A 19,058-nucleotide genomic window follows, 5' to 3' on the forward strand; every position below is an offset into this window, starting at 1 on the left:
GGCTGTGAATGAACAGAATCTTGACAGAATAAGCCCGAGAGTGTGAAGAGTCAGGTTAAGGAGCTATCAAACTGGAAAGAACCAGAGCTGGATCGAATCCAAGGCATCTGGATGAAATGAGTCACGGATATACAGCGAAAGCTAGCTTTTCACCTGAGTCATTGAACATTTGATGGTGTGGTACCAGGTTAGATGGTTGAAGGATGAAAGACATATAAAGATTCTGTGGTCACTAATTACAGGCCTTAACTTGTAGGGAACATTCTAACGGAAACAATTGCTGAACATATGTGTACAAACACTTGGAAACGAATGACTTACTGCCTGTCCAGAAGAAAGGCTGCAGAAAACGTCACAGGGTACAAAAGGTCACCAGGCCGCTGACAAAACGGTTCTGAGGAACTGCAAAAAACGAAAAACAATTTGTCGATAGCCTGGATAGATTCCAAAAAAGCGATACGACATAGTACCGCACTCATAGATTTTGGAGTCTCTGAACATGTTTAAAATCGCCCAGAATGTACAAAATCTTAAGAGTGAAAGCATGAAAAGACTTGCTTTCCAATGTTCGAGAGTTTGGCAGGGTGACTCACTTTCTTCCTTGCTGTTCGTCATTGCGATGATTGCTTTGAGCATGGTTCTCGGGAAGATAGAGGTGGGTTACCAATTAGAAAAAGCGGGACTGGATCTTAATCACCTTCACTTTATGGATGACCTTAAACTGTTTGCAAAACCAGAAAAAGAGACCAACTCTCAAGTGCAAAGTGTTTATATAGTGAGGTCGGACATAGAGATGGAGATGGGCATCACAAAGGGTCCGACATTAGCCACATGCAGGGGAAAATCGGGGGAATAACAGTGGAATAGTGTTGCCTGATGGAGAGAGAATGGTAGAACCTAGTAGTACTGAAGTTAGACGATATAATGTCTAGAGAGATGGGAGAGCGACTACAAAATACGTGCCTACTTTGATTGGCTGGGTGAGGTTCTGGAGAATAAGCTTAATTCCCGAAACCTTGTATGTGCCATCTACACTTGCGATATGACTGTTATTCGCTTACAATACAGCCATATTTGAATACACGCTAGGGGAAAATGGTGAATTCGACCGATATACACGGAAATCGATGGGCAAATTCAAATCGTCTGCTTAAAAGCAAATGTAATGCACTGTACAAGGAGTAGAAACACGACGGTTGGGGTGTGATGAATGTAACGGATTACGTTGCTGCAGAAAGTCGTCTGCTGGGTTTTTACTTGGTAAAGAGTGATGAGATTTAGCTACAATATGTCGTTAAGTGATTGGATTTGAAGAAGGAGGAGATTGAAACCCAAGATTGGTGCAAAGAAAGCGTATAAAAGGAGAGAGTTGAGAGTTGAAAACCAATGAACCCAGATGGAAAGCCTTAAAGGGAAGCTGAGAATATGAAGACGGATAATTTGGGGACATGTCTAGAATTAAGAGTGTAATTGCTGCTTATTGTTGCTCACGGTCAGGCCCTTCCGAATAACTGCCTGAAGAAGTTTATCTACAAGTTAGCTGAAAGTAGCAAATGCCACTTGTGTGGGAAAGATGTAGAGAGTGCAACATATTGTCAGTATTTGTGGGATACTTGCACAACGTAAATACAAAACCCGCCATGACGAAGTGTGTCCCTGCATTCACTGGAGCCTCTCTAAGCTCTATCGATTCGAAGTACAAGGAGCTGTTGAAAAGCTCTTAGCTTTAAGGGTGTCGCGAAAGGCCTGGTTCTTTTACAGGGCTTAGAAAAATTGAAGGGCCACTACAACAAATGTTTAAATCTGAAAGGGGAGTATGTTGAATAAAATCATAATTAACTGATCTTCGTGTATTTTCTTTTACCCAAACCCAGGAACTTTTCAGCCCCACCCCCTCGAGTATGTGAAATGGTATGAATACAGTACAGAGAATGTCATGGAGTACAAGAGCTAAAATTCTGTGTGACTTTAATGTTCAAACGGGCCAAGTGACTGAGTATAGACGACTGGACATTGTTATTGGTGGCCAAAGAGTCCCACAAAACTGTCATTATTGATATAGCAGGTTTCAGGTGGCCATAACATAGCAGCTGAAGAAGTCGAAAAGATGACCAGGTTTGGAAAGGATGTGGGCCACCGATAATAAAGTCGTTCCTCAAAGTGGTAGAATCACTGGAGCCCATCCCAAAGAAATTGTCACAATTCCTTGACCATCTGAAAGTGAAATGAAATAAAAGCTGCCTCATTAGATGCTACTCTTAACCGGTGAGTGGTTCTCCGTGCCTGTACTTTTAGATCTGACGGAGAGACCTTATCAGAAAATCAAGCTAAAGTTTTGAAGCCACGAGAAACACAATGATACTACTACTACTACTACTACTACTACTACTACTACTACTACTACTACTAGTTTCAAATTTTATTGCAGGGGCAGCAATTTTGGGGGAGGGGATTAAGTCGGTTACATCGACCCTAGTGTTTAACTGGTACCTAAGTTATCGACCCCGAAATGATAAAAGTAAATCGATAATAATAATAATAATAATAATAATAATAATAATAATAATAATAATTAATTTATCGACCTCGAAAGGATGAAAGGCAAAGTCGACCTCGGCGGAATTTGATCTCAGAACGTAAAGACGGACGAAATACCTATTTCTGTACTACCCACAAGGGGCTAAACACAGAGAGGATAAACAAGGACAGACAAACGGATTAAGTCGATTATATCGACCCCAGTGCGTAACAGGTACTCAATTTATCGACCCCGAAAGGATGAAAGGCAAAGTCGACCTCGGCGGAATTTGAACTCAGAATGTAACGGCAGACGAAATACGACTACGCATTTCGCCCGGCGTGCTAACCACTCTGCCAGCTCGCCGACTTCGCATTAATAATATTAATAGTAACAACAATAATAATAATAATAGCAAAGAAAAGTAGAGCGCTATCGTCATCAAGCGAACGATATTTCGACATCTCATGTGTCTTCCACAGGTTCAAAAAATAAAGTTGTCAATCTACTTCATTTTGGTTAATATTTATAGGATTGAGGTAACTCCTCCGGAAGATATAGAAGCAAAAAAAAAAGAAAAAAAAGAAAATAAAGAAGAGCGACACGTTTATTTTTTGAACCTGTTGAAGACACTCGAGATGTTGAAATATCGTTCACTTGATAAAAATGGCACTCTTCTTTTTTACTTCTATATCTTCTGGAGGAGTTACCTCAATCCTATAAATATTAGATAGTGCTCATAGGAACCGCCCATATCCAACGTAAAATACTGTCTATGTAATCTCAAATTTTAAAACAAATACAATCTTCTTATGGTTTCTTAAACATTCTCTAGAACAACACTATGTACAAAACCAAATATATGGCACCTTAAGCATAACACCAACATGAACTTCTAACTTGTCGCTTGAGGTCTCTGGGTGAGACTTGGAGCCAACTTGTACAAATGCAAAGCAAAAGTCAAACATGAAATAATAATAATAATAATGATGATAATAATAATAATAATAATAATAATAATAATGATAATAACATACTGAAAATTGCACTACTAGGCACTGCACACATCCTACGCAGAACACTTTCCATACAATAACCATCAGAGCATCACAACAAAGCACAGCACATACCCAAGGCACACAGAGCTGCGCTCGGTAGTGAAGTGAAAGCACGCTATAAAAATAAAACAACTGAATAATAATAATAATAATAATAATGATAATAATAATAATAAATAATAATAATAATAATAATAATAATAATAATAATAATAATAATAAATGCCCTGATGCAGTGCCAGGCAGTGGCTCTCATGGCTTCTGATCTTAACTGATTGGAAGTGTTATCATGTACATTGTTTTGTCTTGGCATAAAAGATGGGCTACAGCAAATATTCTGCTCAATACCACAGATTTGCTTGTCAGTTGTTTGGCCTTAACCAGTTGAGCATGTCCCTTAGTGGCTGACGATATGTGCATCTCTGATCACGAGCAGAAGTAGTGGGGGAGCATCATAGCCATGTGTTGAGAGGGATTATTTGGGGTTTAAATAATTCACCTCTGGAAACATGGGTGTTTCATTTAACATCCTTAAATAACCCTTATTCAAGGACCTTTTGAGTGGGATGGGTTACTCGACCAGAAGAAAATTCTAACTGGGCCCCACCTGCAAGGTCATGTGCTGTTTATCTTGATATGAGATCACCATATCGCGCACATATGGTTGTGATGCATGTGCCTGGTGTACCCTTATCAGACGGGTAGTCATGATGGGTATACTGGGCTTCGTATATTTTACCCCAGTGTCACTTTGATGGCATGCAATGCTCTCTTACTCAATAATAATAATAATAATAATAATAATAATATAATAATAATAATGCCTTTTTAAAACAAATGCAAGCAGTTTCGTCCAATGCTCTACATCATTTACAGTTAATCAAAGTAATGTCTCTAAGGGGAGAGAAAATCGATGAGCATAAAATAATTCAAGAACGGAATCTCGGAATAAGTATCGCGATTAGGTCTGAAGCAAAAGTTTCAAAACAAAAGAGTTGAGAGTTGATTCAGTTTGCAACAATGTTCAATAAAATTTAGAACACTTTACGGCCTCTATTGGAACTAGAGATTGGAGTTAAGGGTAGGCTGTGGGTTAGAGCTTTTGATTTGAGCGGGCACTAAGATTAGTTTTAGGGTCAAAAGTTAGGGATTAGAGTAAGTGTTAAGTTACGGTTGGATGTAGTTTTAGATTTTAGGGTTAAAGATAAATGTTAAGCTCTAGGGTTTAAGGTTTAGGGTTGGAGTTAGATTTAGGGTTTAGGATTAGTATTGAGCTTTAAATTAGGTTCATGGTTAGGAATTAAAGAGCGGGGTGATCGTGATTAGAAAGGAATGTGTTGAAATCATGGACGCATGACTCATATTCAAAGTACATGACAAGAATATGGATCGCATTGTCTGCTATTTGTTATGCAAAATATCTTCCGGACCATAAAATCCCCAGTCTTCCAAATGTTGCGATTGTGCGAAAAACATTTTCTCTTCAAGGTTTCGTTTTCCTTTTTTTGCTTCTCTCTATTTTGAAGGACGCATCAGGCTTTAATTTGTTTCATGTTTTGAATATTTTCCCCAAATTTTCTCTCTCGAATTACCTGCTTTAAACAAAGAAGATCATAATTCTGAGAAAAAAAATCCTGAAAGCATAATTTTTTAATTGTAATCCAACTTGTTAATAAATATGTCGACAGAATATATCCTGCATTTTCTGAGTGTAGAATTTGTGATTTGGGAGATTTTGTGATTATTTGCAGTTAGAACAACTGTCGATAGCTGTAATGTAAGGTTTCCTTAATTGTTGTTTTGTAGCCTCAGATTAGGTCAGATCAAACAGATCAGTATTAAAAAGCCCTCCAGTCGTGATCACCAATTCTTTCTTATATATCTTCTAGTATTATATTGCTCAAAGTATCCCGGTTTAACATTCGGACTGTGTCTTCATGTCCGTCAGTACAATGTACAATGTTTCCTTTCATTTTAAAGACTCTGAGTATGCGATGTTAGACTGACTTGCCTGCTCTTTCATGAAACTCTAATAACTTTTAGATGTGTGCTTTTGGAAGACTTGGTTGCTTTATCTAGGAGATTTAAGACTGTAAGATGTGCCAGTTATGGGAGATTTGGCTGCTATATTTTGCAGTGTGAACTGAACAAGTGGAATAAATGAACTTGCGCTCAATTTTGTATGGTAAATGTCAAACATTTAAATCAGGGCATCGGCGTTTAATAAAATCGCAGAAACCTTAAAAAAATACTATTGGTTGTGTACTTTTAAAACAATTTATTTAACATTGAATTGATAAATGTCTCAGTGGTGTTTTGTTAATTGTTTGATAACGGTTTATAGCGGGAAACGGAATATGATGAGGAAGTTATTTCTAAAAAAAAAAGAATGAAGAGAATTAATATTTTTATGAATATTGTTTATTGACGTTATTCCGCCATCTTTTTTAGCAAAGACCCTAAATAATGACATTAATGTTTTTCCTTGGCACGAAAACACGAACTGAAGTGAAACAGCAACATACAGCAATTATATTTTAGTATTGATAATTTTGTCCTGCATTTGAAAATGAAAATATTTTTCAGGGTTAGTTAAACTGAAAATATCTTTAAAAATCGAACTACTGAAAGGGCAGAATAAATAAATAAGAAAAAAATTTTGTTAAAAGAAATATGTTGTTTATTTAATATGATTCCTTACAGATGTACACTGTCTCAAATGACATCAGTTCCAATGTAGTATCTTATTTTATCGACCACAGAAGGATAAAAAGTAAAATGATTTCTTGCTGTGTTATAGTTTCATTATCGGTTATTATTTTTATCTTGTGTCACACATTCGACAAAAGTGTTGTTTCAGTAAATTCATTTGTACATCTTTTACTGTTAAGGAATTTTACGTAAGGATCATAATGCTAAATTCTTGCCTCGCTTTGTGGTGGAAGACATTTAACAAGTGAAATCGATGACATGTTGGCATGCGCTGAAGAATGTTCATTTCGTAACACATCTAATGGTACGCTGGCAACGAAGAGTTTAATTTGAGGAAAAAAAAAGAAAAAAGAAGAAAATTCTAACTTTCAAATGTTTGCTAACATTATTTATATTTGACGGATATTTGTCCTCATTTTGTTGTTAACACAACGTTTCGGCTGATATACCCTCCAGCCTTCGACAGGTGTCTTGGGGAAATTTCGAACCTGGGTTCTCATTCCTAAGGTATGGCGTAGTGATTAAGAGCACTGACCACTAACCCTAAGATTCCGAGTTCGATTTCAGGCAGTGACCTGAATAATAATAATAATAATAATAATAATAATGATAATAATAATAATATAATAATAATGATAGTAATAATAATAATAATGATAATAATAATAATAATAATGAGAAGAAGAAGAAGAAGAAGAAGAAGAAGAAGAGAAGAAGAAGAAGAAGAAGAAGAAGAAGAATATCGAAAAATACCTTAGGACTGAGAACCCAGGTTCGAAATTTCCCCAAGACACCTGATGAAGGGCGGGAGAGTATATCAGCCGAAACGATGTGTTAACAACAAACAAGATGAGGACAAATATCCGTCAAATGCAAATAATGTACATAATTCCTCATCTCTTAAATATAGAACTGTTTGCTGACATTGTATATAAGAATATATATCAATATATGATTTGTTTCCTTTCAGGAAAGCAGCCATAAAAATATGAAAGTAAGTTCTTCAACAAGATTTTTATGCAGTTTGTGTTTTAAAAGAAGAATTAGTGCTCATTATGAACCTTATCATTTAATGTCATGTTGCTCTGCTTGTTTCCAGTTCAATTATTTTTAGACATATTCGAACCCGTAAGGAAGTTATTCACTGTATTATGTTATGAAGAAATATTGTTCTTATAATCTAAAACGTAAATTCATATCGGATTTATTTGCTGAGATAACATTGTTTAAAAGAATATGCCGTTTTAGCTATGAACTATTCTAAATATGACAGTCTTGGTATAGGACAAATGTTACTGCAATTTAGTTCCAGTAGACATTGTCTCCAGCTGGCTATATGACACGATCTGTGTCCTTATATTTTCGAACACTATTTCGAACGGGAATTTGGCAGCGCCACCTATAGCCGAACAATTATTCTGTGCTGATGAAGGGAAATAACCCGGAAGTCGCGATACACAGATATTGTTTTGAGCTGAGTGAGGGGGTGGGGGTGCTAGATTCCCTTGTTCGAAAATATAAGGACACAGATCGTGTCATATAGTCAGCTGGAGACGATGTCTCCTGGGGCTAAATTACAGCAACATTCGTCCTAAACCAGGACTGCCATGTTATGCTGGCAAATAATCTTTACTCTAAAGTACTGTTGTTGAATATCTCTCGTTGTGAGATTTACAAATAGTAATTTTATATTCTAAATACATTTGCTCCAGAAAAATAGGGATAATCATCGAACAACATAATCATAGAAAATTTCTCATTGAGACTGGCACAGGATAATGATTCTATTCTTGGTGCTTTTTATTTCTACAGATTATAAAGAATTATTACATCCTAGTATTTAGAATTTTGGGGGTGAAAGTGAAATGTTCTTACTGATGAACGAATACATAAGAAGTAGATTTTATAATTTTACTAGCTTAAAGAATTTGAAAATTTGTAACAGATATAGAAATTAGCCTTTTTTCTGTCATATGAGAGGAAAATAACTGCATCAATGAAGCAATTTTGAACAGAATAAACACTTGGGTTCAGCTTTGTCTTCATATTCGGCATAGAAAAGAAATATATATAACATAAGTAATATACAAAAATGCTAGAATATTTTTAATCAAGTTTTTGTAGCAGACAAAAGCATTTTAGAAATCAAACCATAAACTGCTTCTGTAGACACAACGTCAAATATTTTGGATAAACTCGGTGTCATTGGCCCTCAATAGAAAGAAAGAAAAAATGTTAACGCAGTTACTTTTGAACTCAGAACACAGAATCACGTAATTAATTCTTTAAAAGTATTTTCACTAGTCGACTTGTATTTTAATCACGTGATTGCTTTGTGCATATTTTAACAAACAAAAAATTAGCAACTTTAGGATATCCACTAAGCAGAAATAAATTTCCATCAGTTTTCAGCATTTGACTTTAGGAGACAAACGGTAAAAATAATAGTAGTTTTGCTTCACTTTTCTGTGCATTTTGCTGCAGTATATTGACATTAATTCATTGGCTTAAATAAATTAAGCCATTGTTGGTTCCGTTTTAGAATTGCAGGTGATCCGAGTTTGTTACATGCTTCGCTTGTGCAATCAATTTCGTTGCAGAAAAGTGATAAATGGAGTGAAAATATTCAAAGGAAGATATTTGATGTAGAAAATGCGATCCAGCTGGGAGCAGACATAGTCAATGAAAGCATAAAGGAAGTTCATTTGCAACGACAGTTTATGTATTTCTACCCCGAAGTCTAAATTCTTATCTCAATGATCTTCGTTTATGCTTTTGGCCATACCTGCCCCCTGCTGGATTTTCACTGTGTATCAAGATCATAAACTAATTAAGATAGTAGCTTGACAAATAAGATTGCTTTTACCTCTTGTTCTTAGAATATCCATTTCCTTATCCATTTTCTCTATAAATTCGTTTGTTCCTTATTAAAAATCACTTGTTCCTCATGTTAGTGGATAATCCGGTCATCTTCTAGTTTTACTTTACCTTTATTCTTGTCTGAATTTTTACTGAGGATGATTCACTTTTGCTATGATGTAATCAATGAATGCGTCAATAAAATGCTAGCGAAACTGGTGAAGTAAATTTTAACCCTCCACTTGTGTTCTTCCTTTTCTTATATATTTATTTATGTATATATATATGTATGTATGTGTATATGTAATTATGTATATATGTATATATGCATATATATAATATATATATATATATATAATATATATATATATATATATATATTATATATATATATATATATATATATATATATATATATATATATATCATATCATATCATATCATATAATGCACAATTTAAAAAAGAGCTACGAATAGTTTCTTGTTGTAGAGTTACAACAGTTTGGCAGATTTATACAACCTGTCCTGTCATGTATCTGTAAGCAATCTTTCAGGGCCAGTGTATACCGTTAGACCGATTTGAAAACCAGTATGTTGGTCTATGAAAACACATGAAAAAAAAAACGGGAAGAAAGCGTGAAGAAGGTTGATGGAAGAAGTGAAACGAGAAGAAAGAAAAGCCTCCTCTCTTTTATATTATTCTCTGCTAGCTAGATTGATTATGGTTTCTTCAAAAGGTACGAAGGTCTTGCTTTTCTTACTTTTCTTTCTTCTCGTTCCTCTTTTAGCATCAAGCTTCTTCGCGATTTTCGTCCCGATTTTTTTTTTCGCATGTATTCTCACAGACTAGCATCCTGGTTTTGAAATAGGTATAACGGTATGCATTGAGCCAGAAAGATTGCTTGGAGACACATGGCCTGTTATATAAATCAGCCAAATTATTGTATCCCTACAGCATTAAACAATTAGTAGCTCTAGTTTAAAGTGTGTTTATTAAATGTTTATCTGTCACAGGATGGAGTACATTTTTGTTGGTCTTAGCTAAAACAGAACAGTAAACTATATATACATACGTGCATAATACATACATATATAAATACATACATACACACATAATACATACATACACACACACATGTTTGTGTGTGTGTGTAGCACTTGTGTTTGAAAAGGTTAAACGACAGCGCTCACACACTACAAAAATTTCTTCCCCAAAAAAGGTTAGTAACATCTTGATGAAAGATTTCATAACATTTTTGGAAGAATAATTTAAAAAAATCAACTTTGCACATCAAAGCTGTTTTAAATAATCCTCATAGACTTCCATATATATATATACGCATGCACACACACATATATACATATACATACATATATATGTGTGTGTGTGTGTGTGTGTATATATATATATGTATATATATATATATATATATATATATATATATATATATACACACACATACAATATATATTGGGTTGACAACTAAGTTCCAGCCGTTTTTTTTTTAATTTTAGAATCTATTTTTTTCGAGAATTCTAGTTTTGAATCATTTTGGAATCAATTTTTTTTTTCTAGTTAATTTTAGTTAATTTTTATTTATTTTCAGATCATTAAAATGGAATGTCAAGTTAAGAAAAATGAGCATTTTCGACACCTCCTTCTTTTTGCTTTTAATCAAGGTTCTAAAGCCGCAAAAGCTGCTCGCGACATTTGCGCTGTGTATGGAGAGTGTGCCATAGCTTAAAGAACCGCTCGTGATTGGTATACCAAGTTCAAAAATGGAGATTTTGACCTCAAAGATGCAACTCGTTCTGGCCGTCCAGTTGAGATCGATGAAGAGCAATTGAACCAACTTTTGCACGAAAATTCTCGTCAAACGATAAGGGAACTGGCAGAGAAAACGGAATGCTCCTACACTGTTATAGAGAAGCATCTTCACTCGATGGGAAAGGTTCAGAAGTATGGAGCATGGGTTCTGCATGCTTTAAGTGACAATAACAAAAATCAATGGTTTGCTTGCTCGTCACCGCTCAACTCATGGACACAAGCAACGATTTCTTTACCGAATCGTTACTGGCTACGAAGAATGGTGCCTGTACATCAATATGAAGCAGCGTAAGGAATGGCTTAGCCCCGGCAAACAAGCGACACCGCGCGTGAAACAAGATCTTCATCCGCGTAAAACGATGTTGTGCGTATGGTGGGACTGGGAAGGGATTATCCATTACGAATTGCTTGAACGGAACGAAACGGTCGATGCGGAACTCTATGTTCGATAGATGGAACGACTCAACACGGTTATTCAAGAGAAAAGACCTAATCGGCAGCATGGAGTTCTTCTGCTGCACGACATCGCCCGCCCTCACATCGCCAATATGACCAAGGAAACCATTCAAACGCATGGCTGGGAAGTGCTGACATACCCGCCGTACTCTCCTGATTTGGTACCAACGGATTTCCACCTCTTTCGATCTCTTCTAAATGCTATGCGCAGAGTTTCGTTCAATACTGATGCAGAATTGAGAGCTTGGTTGGATCAATTTTTCGAGTCGAAATCGGGTGATTTCTACCAACGTGGTATTGAAAATCTTGTTGAATGTTGGGAAGAAGTTGTAAACAACAAGGGTGAATACATTATTGATTAATTAGTTGTTATTTTTTATTAAATCTTTTACAAAATTTTAATCTAAAAAACGGCGGGAACTTAGTTGCCAACCCAACACACACACACACACACACACACACACACACACACACACACACACCTCTGTCTTCCCTTCTCTGGATCTTTCTTTCTCCTATGTTTCCGACGAAGAGCTCCGTTCGAAACGCTAAACCCTCCTTCTTCCCTGAGCGTCCAATAATACTATATTTGTTCCACGTCCTCGCGTTGTTGTGTTTTTTGTGTTTTCTTGTTTGGTTTAACTATATATATATATATTATACATGCATATATATATATATATGCACACACACACACACACACACACACACACACACATATATATATATACATACATACATATATGTGTGTCCGCGCGCGCGTGTGCTGGGTATGACATTAATCTGCATCCGATGAAGCTCCCGTTCCGGAGTTGTGGAGAGCGTGGGGTCGCCACCTACTCTCAAGTCCGTCCTGACACGGAACAGTAGTATCCGCCAGGGTCCAGTGTATTGCTTAAATAGTTTTCCAAGAGGTAGAGGAGATACCCGTTATTTTTGACAAAGCCGTGGCTAAGGCAACATTTCTTGGAGAACGAATCCTGGCATAAAACTTGCAACCAAAATAATAGCAGACATATTGTCAGAGGAACCTATTGCGGTGACCGAGACAATGGCAAAATGGCTGCGCAAGCTTTTGTCGCTTAAATTCAATGGTGTACAGATAGTTCCCTCTTCGTTTCATTTCTTGGTATGTTTTCCATTTTATAAAGTCGTATGGGGATGAATGTGTGGCGTGAAAAGTCATATCTGTGCACAAATAAGGATGAAAGTAAATCAGAACAATCAGGCTGAACATGAGATGGCTATCATCTGACAAAATGAGGCAACCATCATCGTCATACATTCAGATATATGTATATAGAGGCGATCCAACGTAGCTACACGAAGAAAATAGCCTCTGTGCAGCATATAAGCTACTGGGAAAGACTCAAGAGATTAAAACTCTATTCCTTGGAGCGTAGGCGAGAAAGATATACCATAATATACATCTGGAAGATCCTGGAAGGACTTGTCCCAAACTTTGGCATCGAGAGTTACACAAATGCCAGAACTGGGCGCCACTGCGTGGTACCAAGGACTCCAAATTTGCCATCAAGATGTAGGACATGATACTGTGATAGCCTGGGCTTCAGAGGCCCACAGCTCTTCAATATCCTCCCGAAGAACCTGAGGGACCTGCATGGAGTGGATGCGGATGTCTTTAAAGTAGGACTGGATCTCTTCCTGTCAGGTGTCCCGGATGAACCAACTTCACGGCAGGAGGTGCAGATGAGGGCAGCTGCATCGAACTCTCTCATGCACCAAATGGCAATTGCTAAAAAGCATTCGTGAAGTAAAACCATGTAGCAACACCAAATGGCGGTGCCCCAGCATGGCCACAGCTCGTGAGCTGAAACTAGAATCAATCAATCAATCATATGTATCCACGTGTGTGTACGCCCTTAGACACATGCGTATGCGTGCATTTGCGCGCGCGTGTTTGTGTACATGTGCGTGAGTGTGTGCGTACTTGTGTGTTTTTATAGTTAGTGTATGTACTGTTATTTTGTCTATAGTTTAGCCTTTAAAATAGCAAAAAATAGCAAATGTATAAAGACTGTCATATCCTGTCTTCACCGAAACGAAGTAATAACTGCCTCTGTATTTGTAGGTGTAGCAGACTATGCTGTTAAAAGAATGGTTAGAAGTTACTCACAGGAAACTTTTTTTGTGCAATGACAGTGAAGATCGGCGATGAAAATTACCAAATATCAGAAGATGATTATGCAAAGAATAGTTTTGAAAAGAAGATACTTTTGTGTTACAAAACGAACATCAAGCAACCACAAGAATTTTCTAAATTTGTGTAATTTTTACTTATTTCTACTTATTTAAAGAAAAATGGACTTTGTGACATGCCAGTGAATAAAAGCTGGTACACAATTAATTCACTGTCGTATAGATACGAAACTTAACATTAAATCTGTGTCTAGTATTAAAATACTATTTCTACAACTATAAGGATAACGAATTAAATGTTCAGTTGAATTTATAGTTGCATATAAGTAAGACGTTGTATGCAACAGCAGAATACCTGATACCTATAGACTTCATAACAAAAATAGGAGAGAACACCTGATACTGAAATAACTTTCTGTTTTGTTATTGGTTTTCAAATAAAAAAAAATAATTGCATAAAATAACTCACCAATATGTCTTCTTTCCCTGCTAGCAAGTTTTTAGCTGGAAAAAGATCCACAAAGTTTATTATAAACTCGTCGAAACGGACAGTTAATTCGTTAAAGTATGAGATAGAAGCCATTGCTATAGACCAATGACCACCTTTTTTTATATCTCAGGATATTTATACTAAATTGTCCAGGAGATAAATCAATTTGCATTAATTATAAACGTCATTTCTTAATTTTTTTATCTCATACTTTCTTTTCCAATTTGAAAAAGAAATAAGGTTAAGAAAACGCTCATTGCATTTTAAAGATAGTTGCACAGATTGCAAAGGTATTTAAATGAACTTTATGCAGATGTTAAAGGTCTCATTTCTTACACTAAGGATTCCTTAAAACCGTGTCATTAACTACAATGAAATAGAATATTTTAAAACAGTTCGCCTGTACATTTTGATATGAATAATACTACGACGTGATAGAATATAATTTAAATGGAGACACTCGACACTTTGATACAAGCAGTGAAGGAAAGATCAAGAAAATAAAGAACTGAAGAAAATATTGACTTCTTCTAGGTTTTACATGAAACACTGACAACAACATTCCAGAAACAATATTTGATTAAGAGAATTTTTTTTTGTCTATGTTCAAATGTATTGTAGTGACTCGAATTGATAGAGCAAACTTTACGTATTTACAACGATAAACCAGAACTGTTGGTAGTCGTAGTCTGAAAGTGTTGGAAGACTCTAAAAGCGTTATCAAGCAAATATAATTGATAAAAATAGTTCCCTTTACAGAAGACTTTTAAGGTATTTCTTCAAAACTGAAATGCCGATTTCTAAACTCGTCCCACGTCCAGATTTTTTGGAAGTAAGACACCAACGGTTAACTCGGCTGTAGTTATGTTATCGACCACGAATGGATGAAAGGCAAAGTTGACATCGGCAGGATTTCATTGAGAATATAAAAGGGTGTAAGTAAATATTGCCAAGTAATTTCTTACTATTCTACCGATTCTACCAATCCACTACAACTGAAATATCAAAAAAGGATTTCTTTTTGTTTTGGAAAACAATGAAAATTTGTAGCCTTAAGTTAAACACATCCTAACTATATGAGATCAACTGATCATTTAGTTGAAAAAACGAGTGTGCAACTGCTTTTTCTAATTAGTGCAATTGGAAAGATTCAAATAAATATACGCTAGCAAACACTTCTCCCCATCCAAACCAGTGGAACTTTCGCCGGAGATAAATAAATATACTGCAGAGGTAAATGGAATTATATTATTTTATAATTTTGTTACCAATTTAGTTATTTTGACCAGTGATGGATTGTTATTCCAATGAAGATTTGAGATGGTGGAACCGGAATGAGTTTGACTTGTGTTAAGAGGTTAGCTAATTGGTAACTATATTAAAGCCATTTAGTTAAGAGGTGTCGACATATACAGTAGAGTTTATTAAAATCAAATCTATATATATTAATAAAAAAAAAGTTATCAAATTCAACAGGTATCAAGCTCCTCTCGTTAAAAAAATATGGAAGTTGCAATAGAATAAGATTAATAGTTAAGATTTTTAACGTAAATTGATATTAGACGTTATAAGTAACAATCTGAAATCGGAAAAACAAAGCAAAACGAAACAGGTCGACTCGAACCACAGATCAATTGTTTTCCAGATGATTGCGTCACCCATTTATCTACAGAGAATCTGCCAACTGCCAATCCCTCTCTCTCTCTCTCTCTCTCTCTCAGACAAATCAGTTACAGAAATGTACTTTTCTGCTTTAATTATATGTAAAATGAATATTCTAATAAAATGAAAATTTCATAGTAAAAATATTTTTGCATTTATATATTCCATGTTCTCCTGAGAATCAAGGGATTTTGATGCCACTCTTGATAACACAACATAAATGTAAAGGGAAGAAAACTTTCAAAAACATTATGGAAACACATTGACAAGTAAGAGTCAATTAGTACAAAAATTTAAGAGAAAATGGTATTAATCTAGTTATAGGTAATACTAAAAAGTGATGACGAATGCTGCATAGTTCTATACTGAATTATAAGGACAATCGATGAAAATGTTTAGCGTTGTGAACGAAAGTGAGGCATAACATCTGACGATGAGTTGTGTACATTTAAGACTAAACTTATACAAAAGCTTACATTGATTATAACAAATATTCAAAACGAGATATTCTTTTACTCTCTTATTTGTTTCAGTCGTTTGGCTGTGACCATGCTGGAGTACCTCCTTAAAGGGTCTTTTAGTCGACGAAATCGACTCCAGAACTTATTTTTTGCAAGCCTAGTACTTATTCTATAGGTCTCTTTTGACGGAACGCGAAGCCACGTGGACGTAAATACACCAACATCACTTGTCAAGTGATGGTGGGGAACAAACATAAATACATAAACACACACACACACACATACGACCGGCTTCTTTCTGTTTCCGTCTACCAAATCCACTCACAAGGCTCCGGTTGGCCCGAGGCTATAGTAGAAAACATTTAGTTAGTTAGTTAGTTAATTTGGCTCAAAAGCAAATAGCAAGGCCATGTAGGGGGACATGGTGTTAAGTACAGGATGGTGTTCATGTAAAGAGTTCAGGCTACTTGAGGTCCAGGGAGGCTTTAAACAAAGCGGTCGTCGGCATCTTCACCATCTCGTCTGGCAGCTTGTTCCACGGATCTGCAACCCGGACGGAGAAAGCTCCTCTCCTTCGATTAAGATGAAATCGTCGCAGGTAGAGCTTTTCGGAATGACCCCGCAGCCGACGCTCTGGAGCAGGAGTGAAGAACAGCTCTTTCGAGAGGTTACACTTTCCGCTTATGATGTTGTGGGCAAGAATGAGATCACCACGGCGGCGGCGTTTTTCAAGAGAGTAAAGGTCGAGCGTCCTCAGCGTTTCTTCATAGGACAAATTTTTGAGACCATGAACCATGCGGGTAGCCAGCTTCTGGACTCTTTCGAGATGCTGTATGTCTTTGAGGAGATAAGGAGAAGAGGCTTGAATCCCATACTCCAATATGGGTCTCACCAGCGTGACATAGAGTGGTAGGAATATGGCTGCTGTGAGCATTCCGAATGACCGTCGAATCAAGAACAGAATTCCGCGTGCTTTGTTGGCAGCATGGACGCACTGGACCGAAGGCGAAAAGGAGGAATCCACCAAGATACCCAGGTCCTTTACCTGATCGGTCCTCTCCAGCAGCAGACGACCCGGCTCGAAATCAAGTTGAGTTGCAGGAGTAGAGCCGACAGGCAGATGACAGCCCAAGGTGCCACGCAGTGCGACTGATCCTGGAACCAAGTGGTTGGGAAGCAAGCTTCTCACCACGCAGCCACGCCTGCGCCTATATCTAAGTTAATTACTAAAATATTGGTTTAATTACGAACCCTCAATGTTTTCTATTGTAATTACAGGAATAAATAGACTTTAACTGAAGGATATTAACAAAAGTCGATTGCTCGACATATTACAGATATATCATATTATATATCAGTGGTTCTCAGCCTGGGGTCCGTAAATACTGGGGGTCCGTGAACTAAATTCAATATTTCACACACACACACACACACACACACACACACACACACACACATACACAACACACAAGGTTAAGCATATTAAAAGGGGTCCTTGGGAAAACTCATTTAAATCAAAGGGTTGGGAACCAATGCTGCTTATCACACCGATACAAAAAACAAACAAACTCGATGCCATGAAGCTTTTACATTTAGTAGCAGAAAGCATCATAAAGTGACAGAAGAAGCACTTCGTGTGTTTTGTTTTTGTTGTTGTTGTTGTACATTGTTTTTTGTCAATCCTTTCAGTTTAGAACTGTAACGAGAATGTGGAAGCGTCGTGTCTTTTGGCGTGAAAAAATATATTTAAAAGTATTCACATATCGTTGTTTGTCATTAAGAAAACAAATATCAAGTAATCTATTATAGTGGACGTGATTCGTTTTAATAGAACTCAACCAAAATGAAAGTTAATCCCGTCATGTATTCAAAGGAAATCATTATTTGAGAGTAACTTGAACCATATTTTAAAATTAACGTTAAGATAACACAGGCTAACAAGAAATGTTTTCTCCGTTGTCAAAAGATTTGGACCCGAGCTTGGAGGTTTTTGACGCACACAATCCAAAAATGGCATCCGTTTATTGCAATCACGTCGAGATTTTGAGATACTGGATCCATAAGATGTCATTGTTTTTTCAATAGGAGGAACATGGCATAACACACAAACATATATAGAAAAGACTCTGGAATTAATGTTCGCTGCGGCCATTCTTTGACTACCTAATGTGCTTCCCTAGTTCTGCTGTTCCACATACATAAAAACATTGGGTACTTGGTGTATCCATTCTGTTGCTACAGGAGAAAATCGACCATCTTAAATCCACGCATATCACCCACTGAAGACAGGCTGGCGGGTAGAGGGGTTTGTTTTGAAACCTAGACGTGATGGTAAAAAACGGATTCTATTTTTGGATTCAACACATCAAAGAGAACCTTCAAATTAGGTAAACAAAAAAAAAGCTCTGATAACAAAATACCCGTTGACTTGTCTTATGTACAAGCTTTTCTATTGAAACTACAACATAATGCTCATTTTAAATAAGTTAGTCATGCTATTCTATATTCTAGGCTCTAAGAGATTATTATTATTATTATTATTATTATTATTATTATTATTATTATTATCATCATTATTATCCTTATTATTATTATTATTGAGTGAGAGAGCAGTGCATGCCATCAAAGTGACACTGGGGTGAAATATACGAAGCCCAGTATACCCATCATGACTACCCGTCTGATAAAGGTACACTAGGCACATGCATCACAACCATATGTGCGCGACATGGTGATCTCATATCAAGGTAAACAACGCATGACCTTGCAGGTGGGGCCCAGTTAGAATTTTCTTCAGGTCGAGTAGCCCATCCCGCTCGAAAGGTCCCTGAATAAGGGTTGTTTAAGGATGTTG

General features: G+C 36.4%; 1 protein-coding gene across 2 annotated transcripts in view; it reads right to left on the reverse strand.

Annotated features, from left to right (window-relative positions):
* Positions 1-19,058, reverse strand: part of LOC115220953 (sclerostin domain-containing protein 1-like) — a 174,383-nt gene that overhangs the window by 64,884 nt on the left and 90,441 nt on the right. The window contains exons 2-3 of one of the 2 annotated variants that reach the window (XM_036510262.1): positions 14,061-14,095; positions 327-402 (exon numbers count right to left, since the gene is read on the reverse strand). The exons of the other annotated variant lie outside the window; for it this stretch is intronic. Of the exons in view, the coding sequence (XP_036366155.1) occupies positions 370-402; positions 14,061-14,095 (68 nt within the window). The 3' untranslated portion in view covers positions 327-369. Of the gene's footprint in view, positions 1-326; positions 403-14,060; positions 14,096-19,058 lie in introns of those variants that run through there. 2 annotated transcript variants of the gene reach the window in all.

Source organism: Octopus sinensis, linkage group LG17 (assembly GCF_006345805.1).
Source record: "Octopus sinensis linkage group LG17, ASM634580v1, whole genome shotgun sequence".
In the NCBI taxonomy this organism is placed as follows: Eukaryota; Metazoa; Mollusca; class Cephalopoda; order Octopoda; family Octopodidae; genus Octopus; species Octopus sinensis.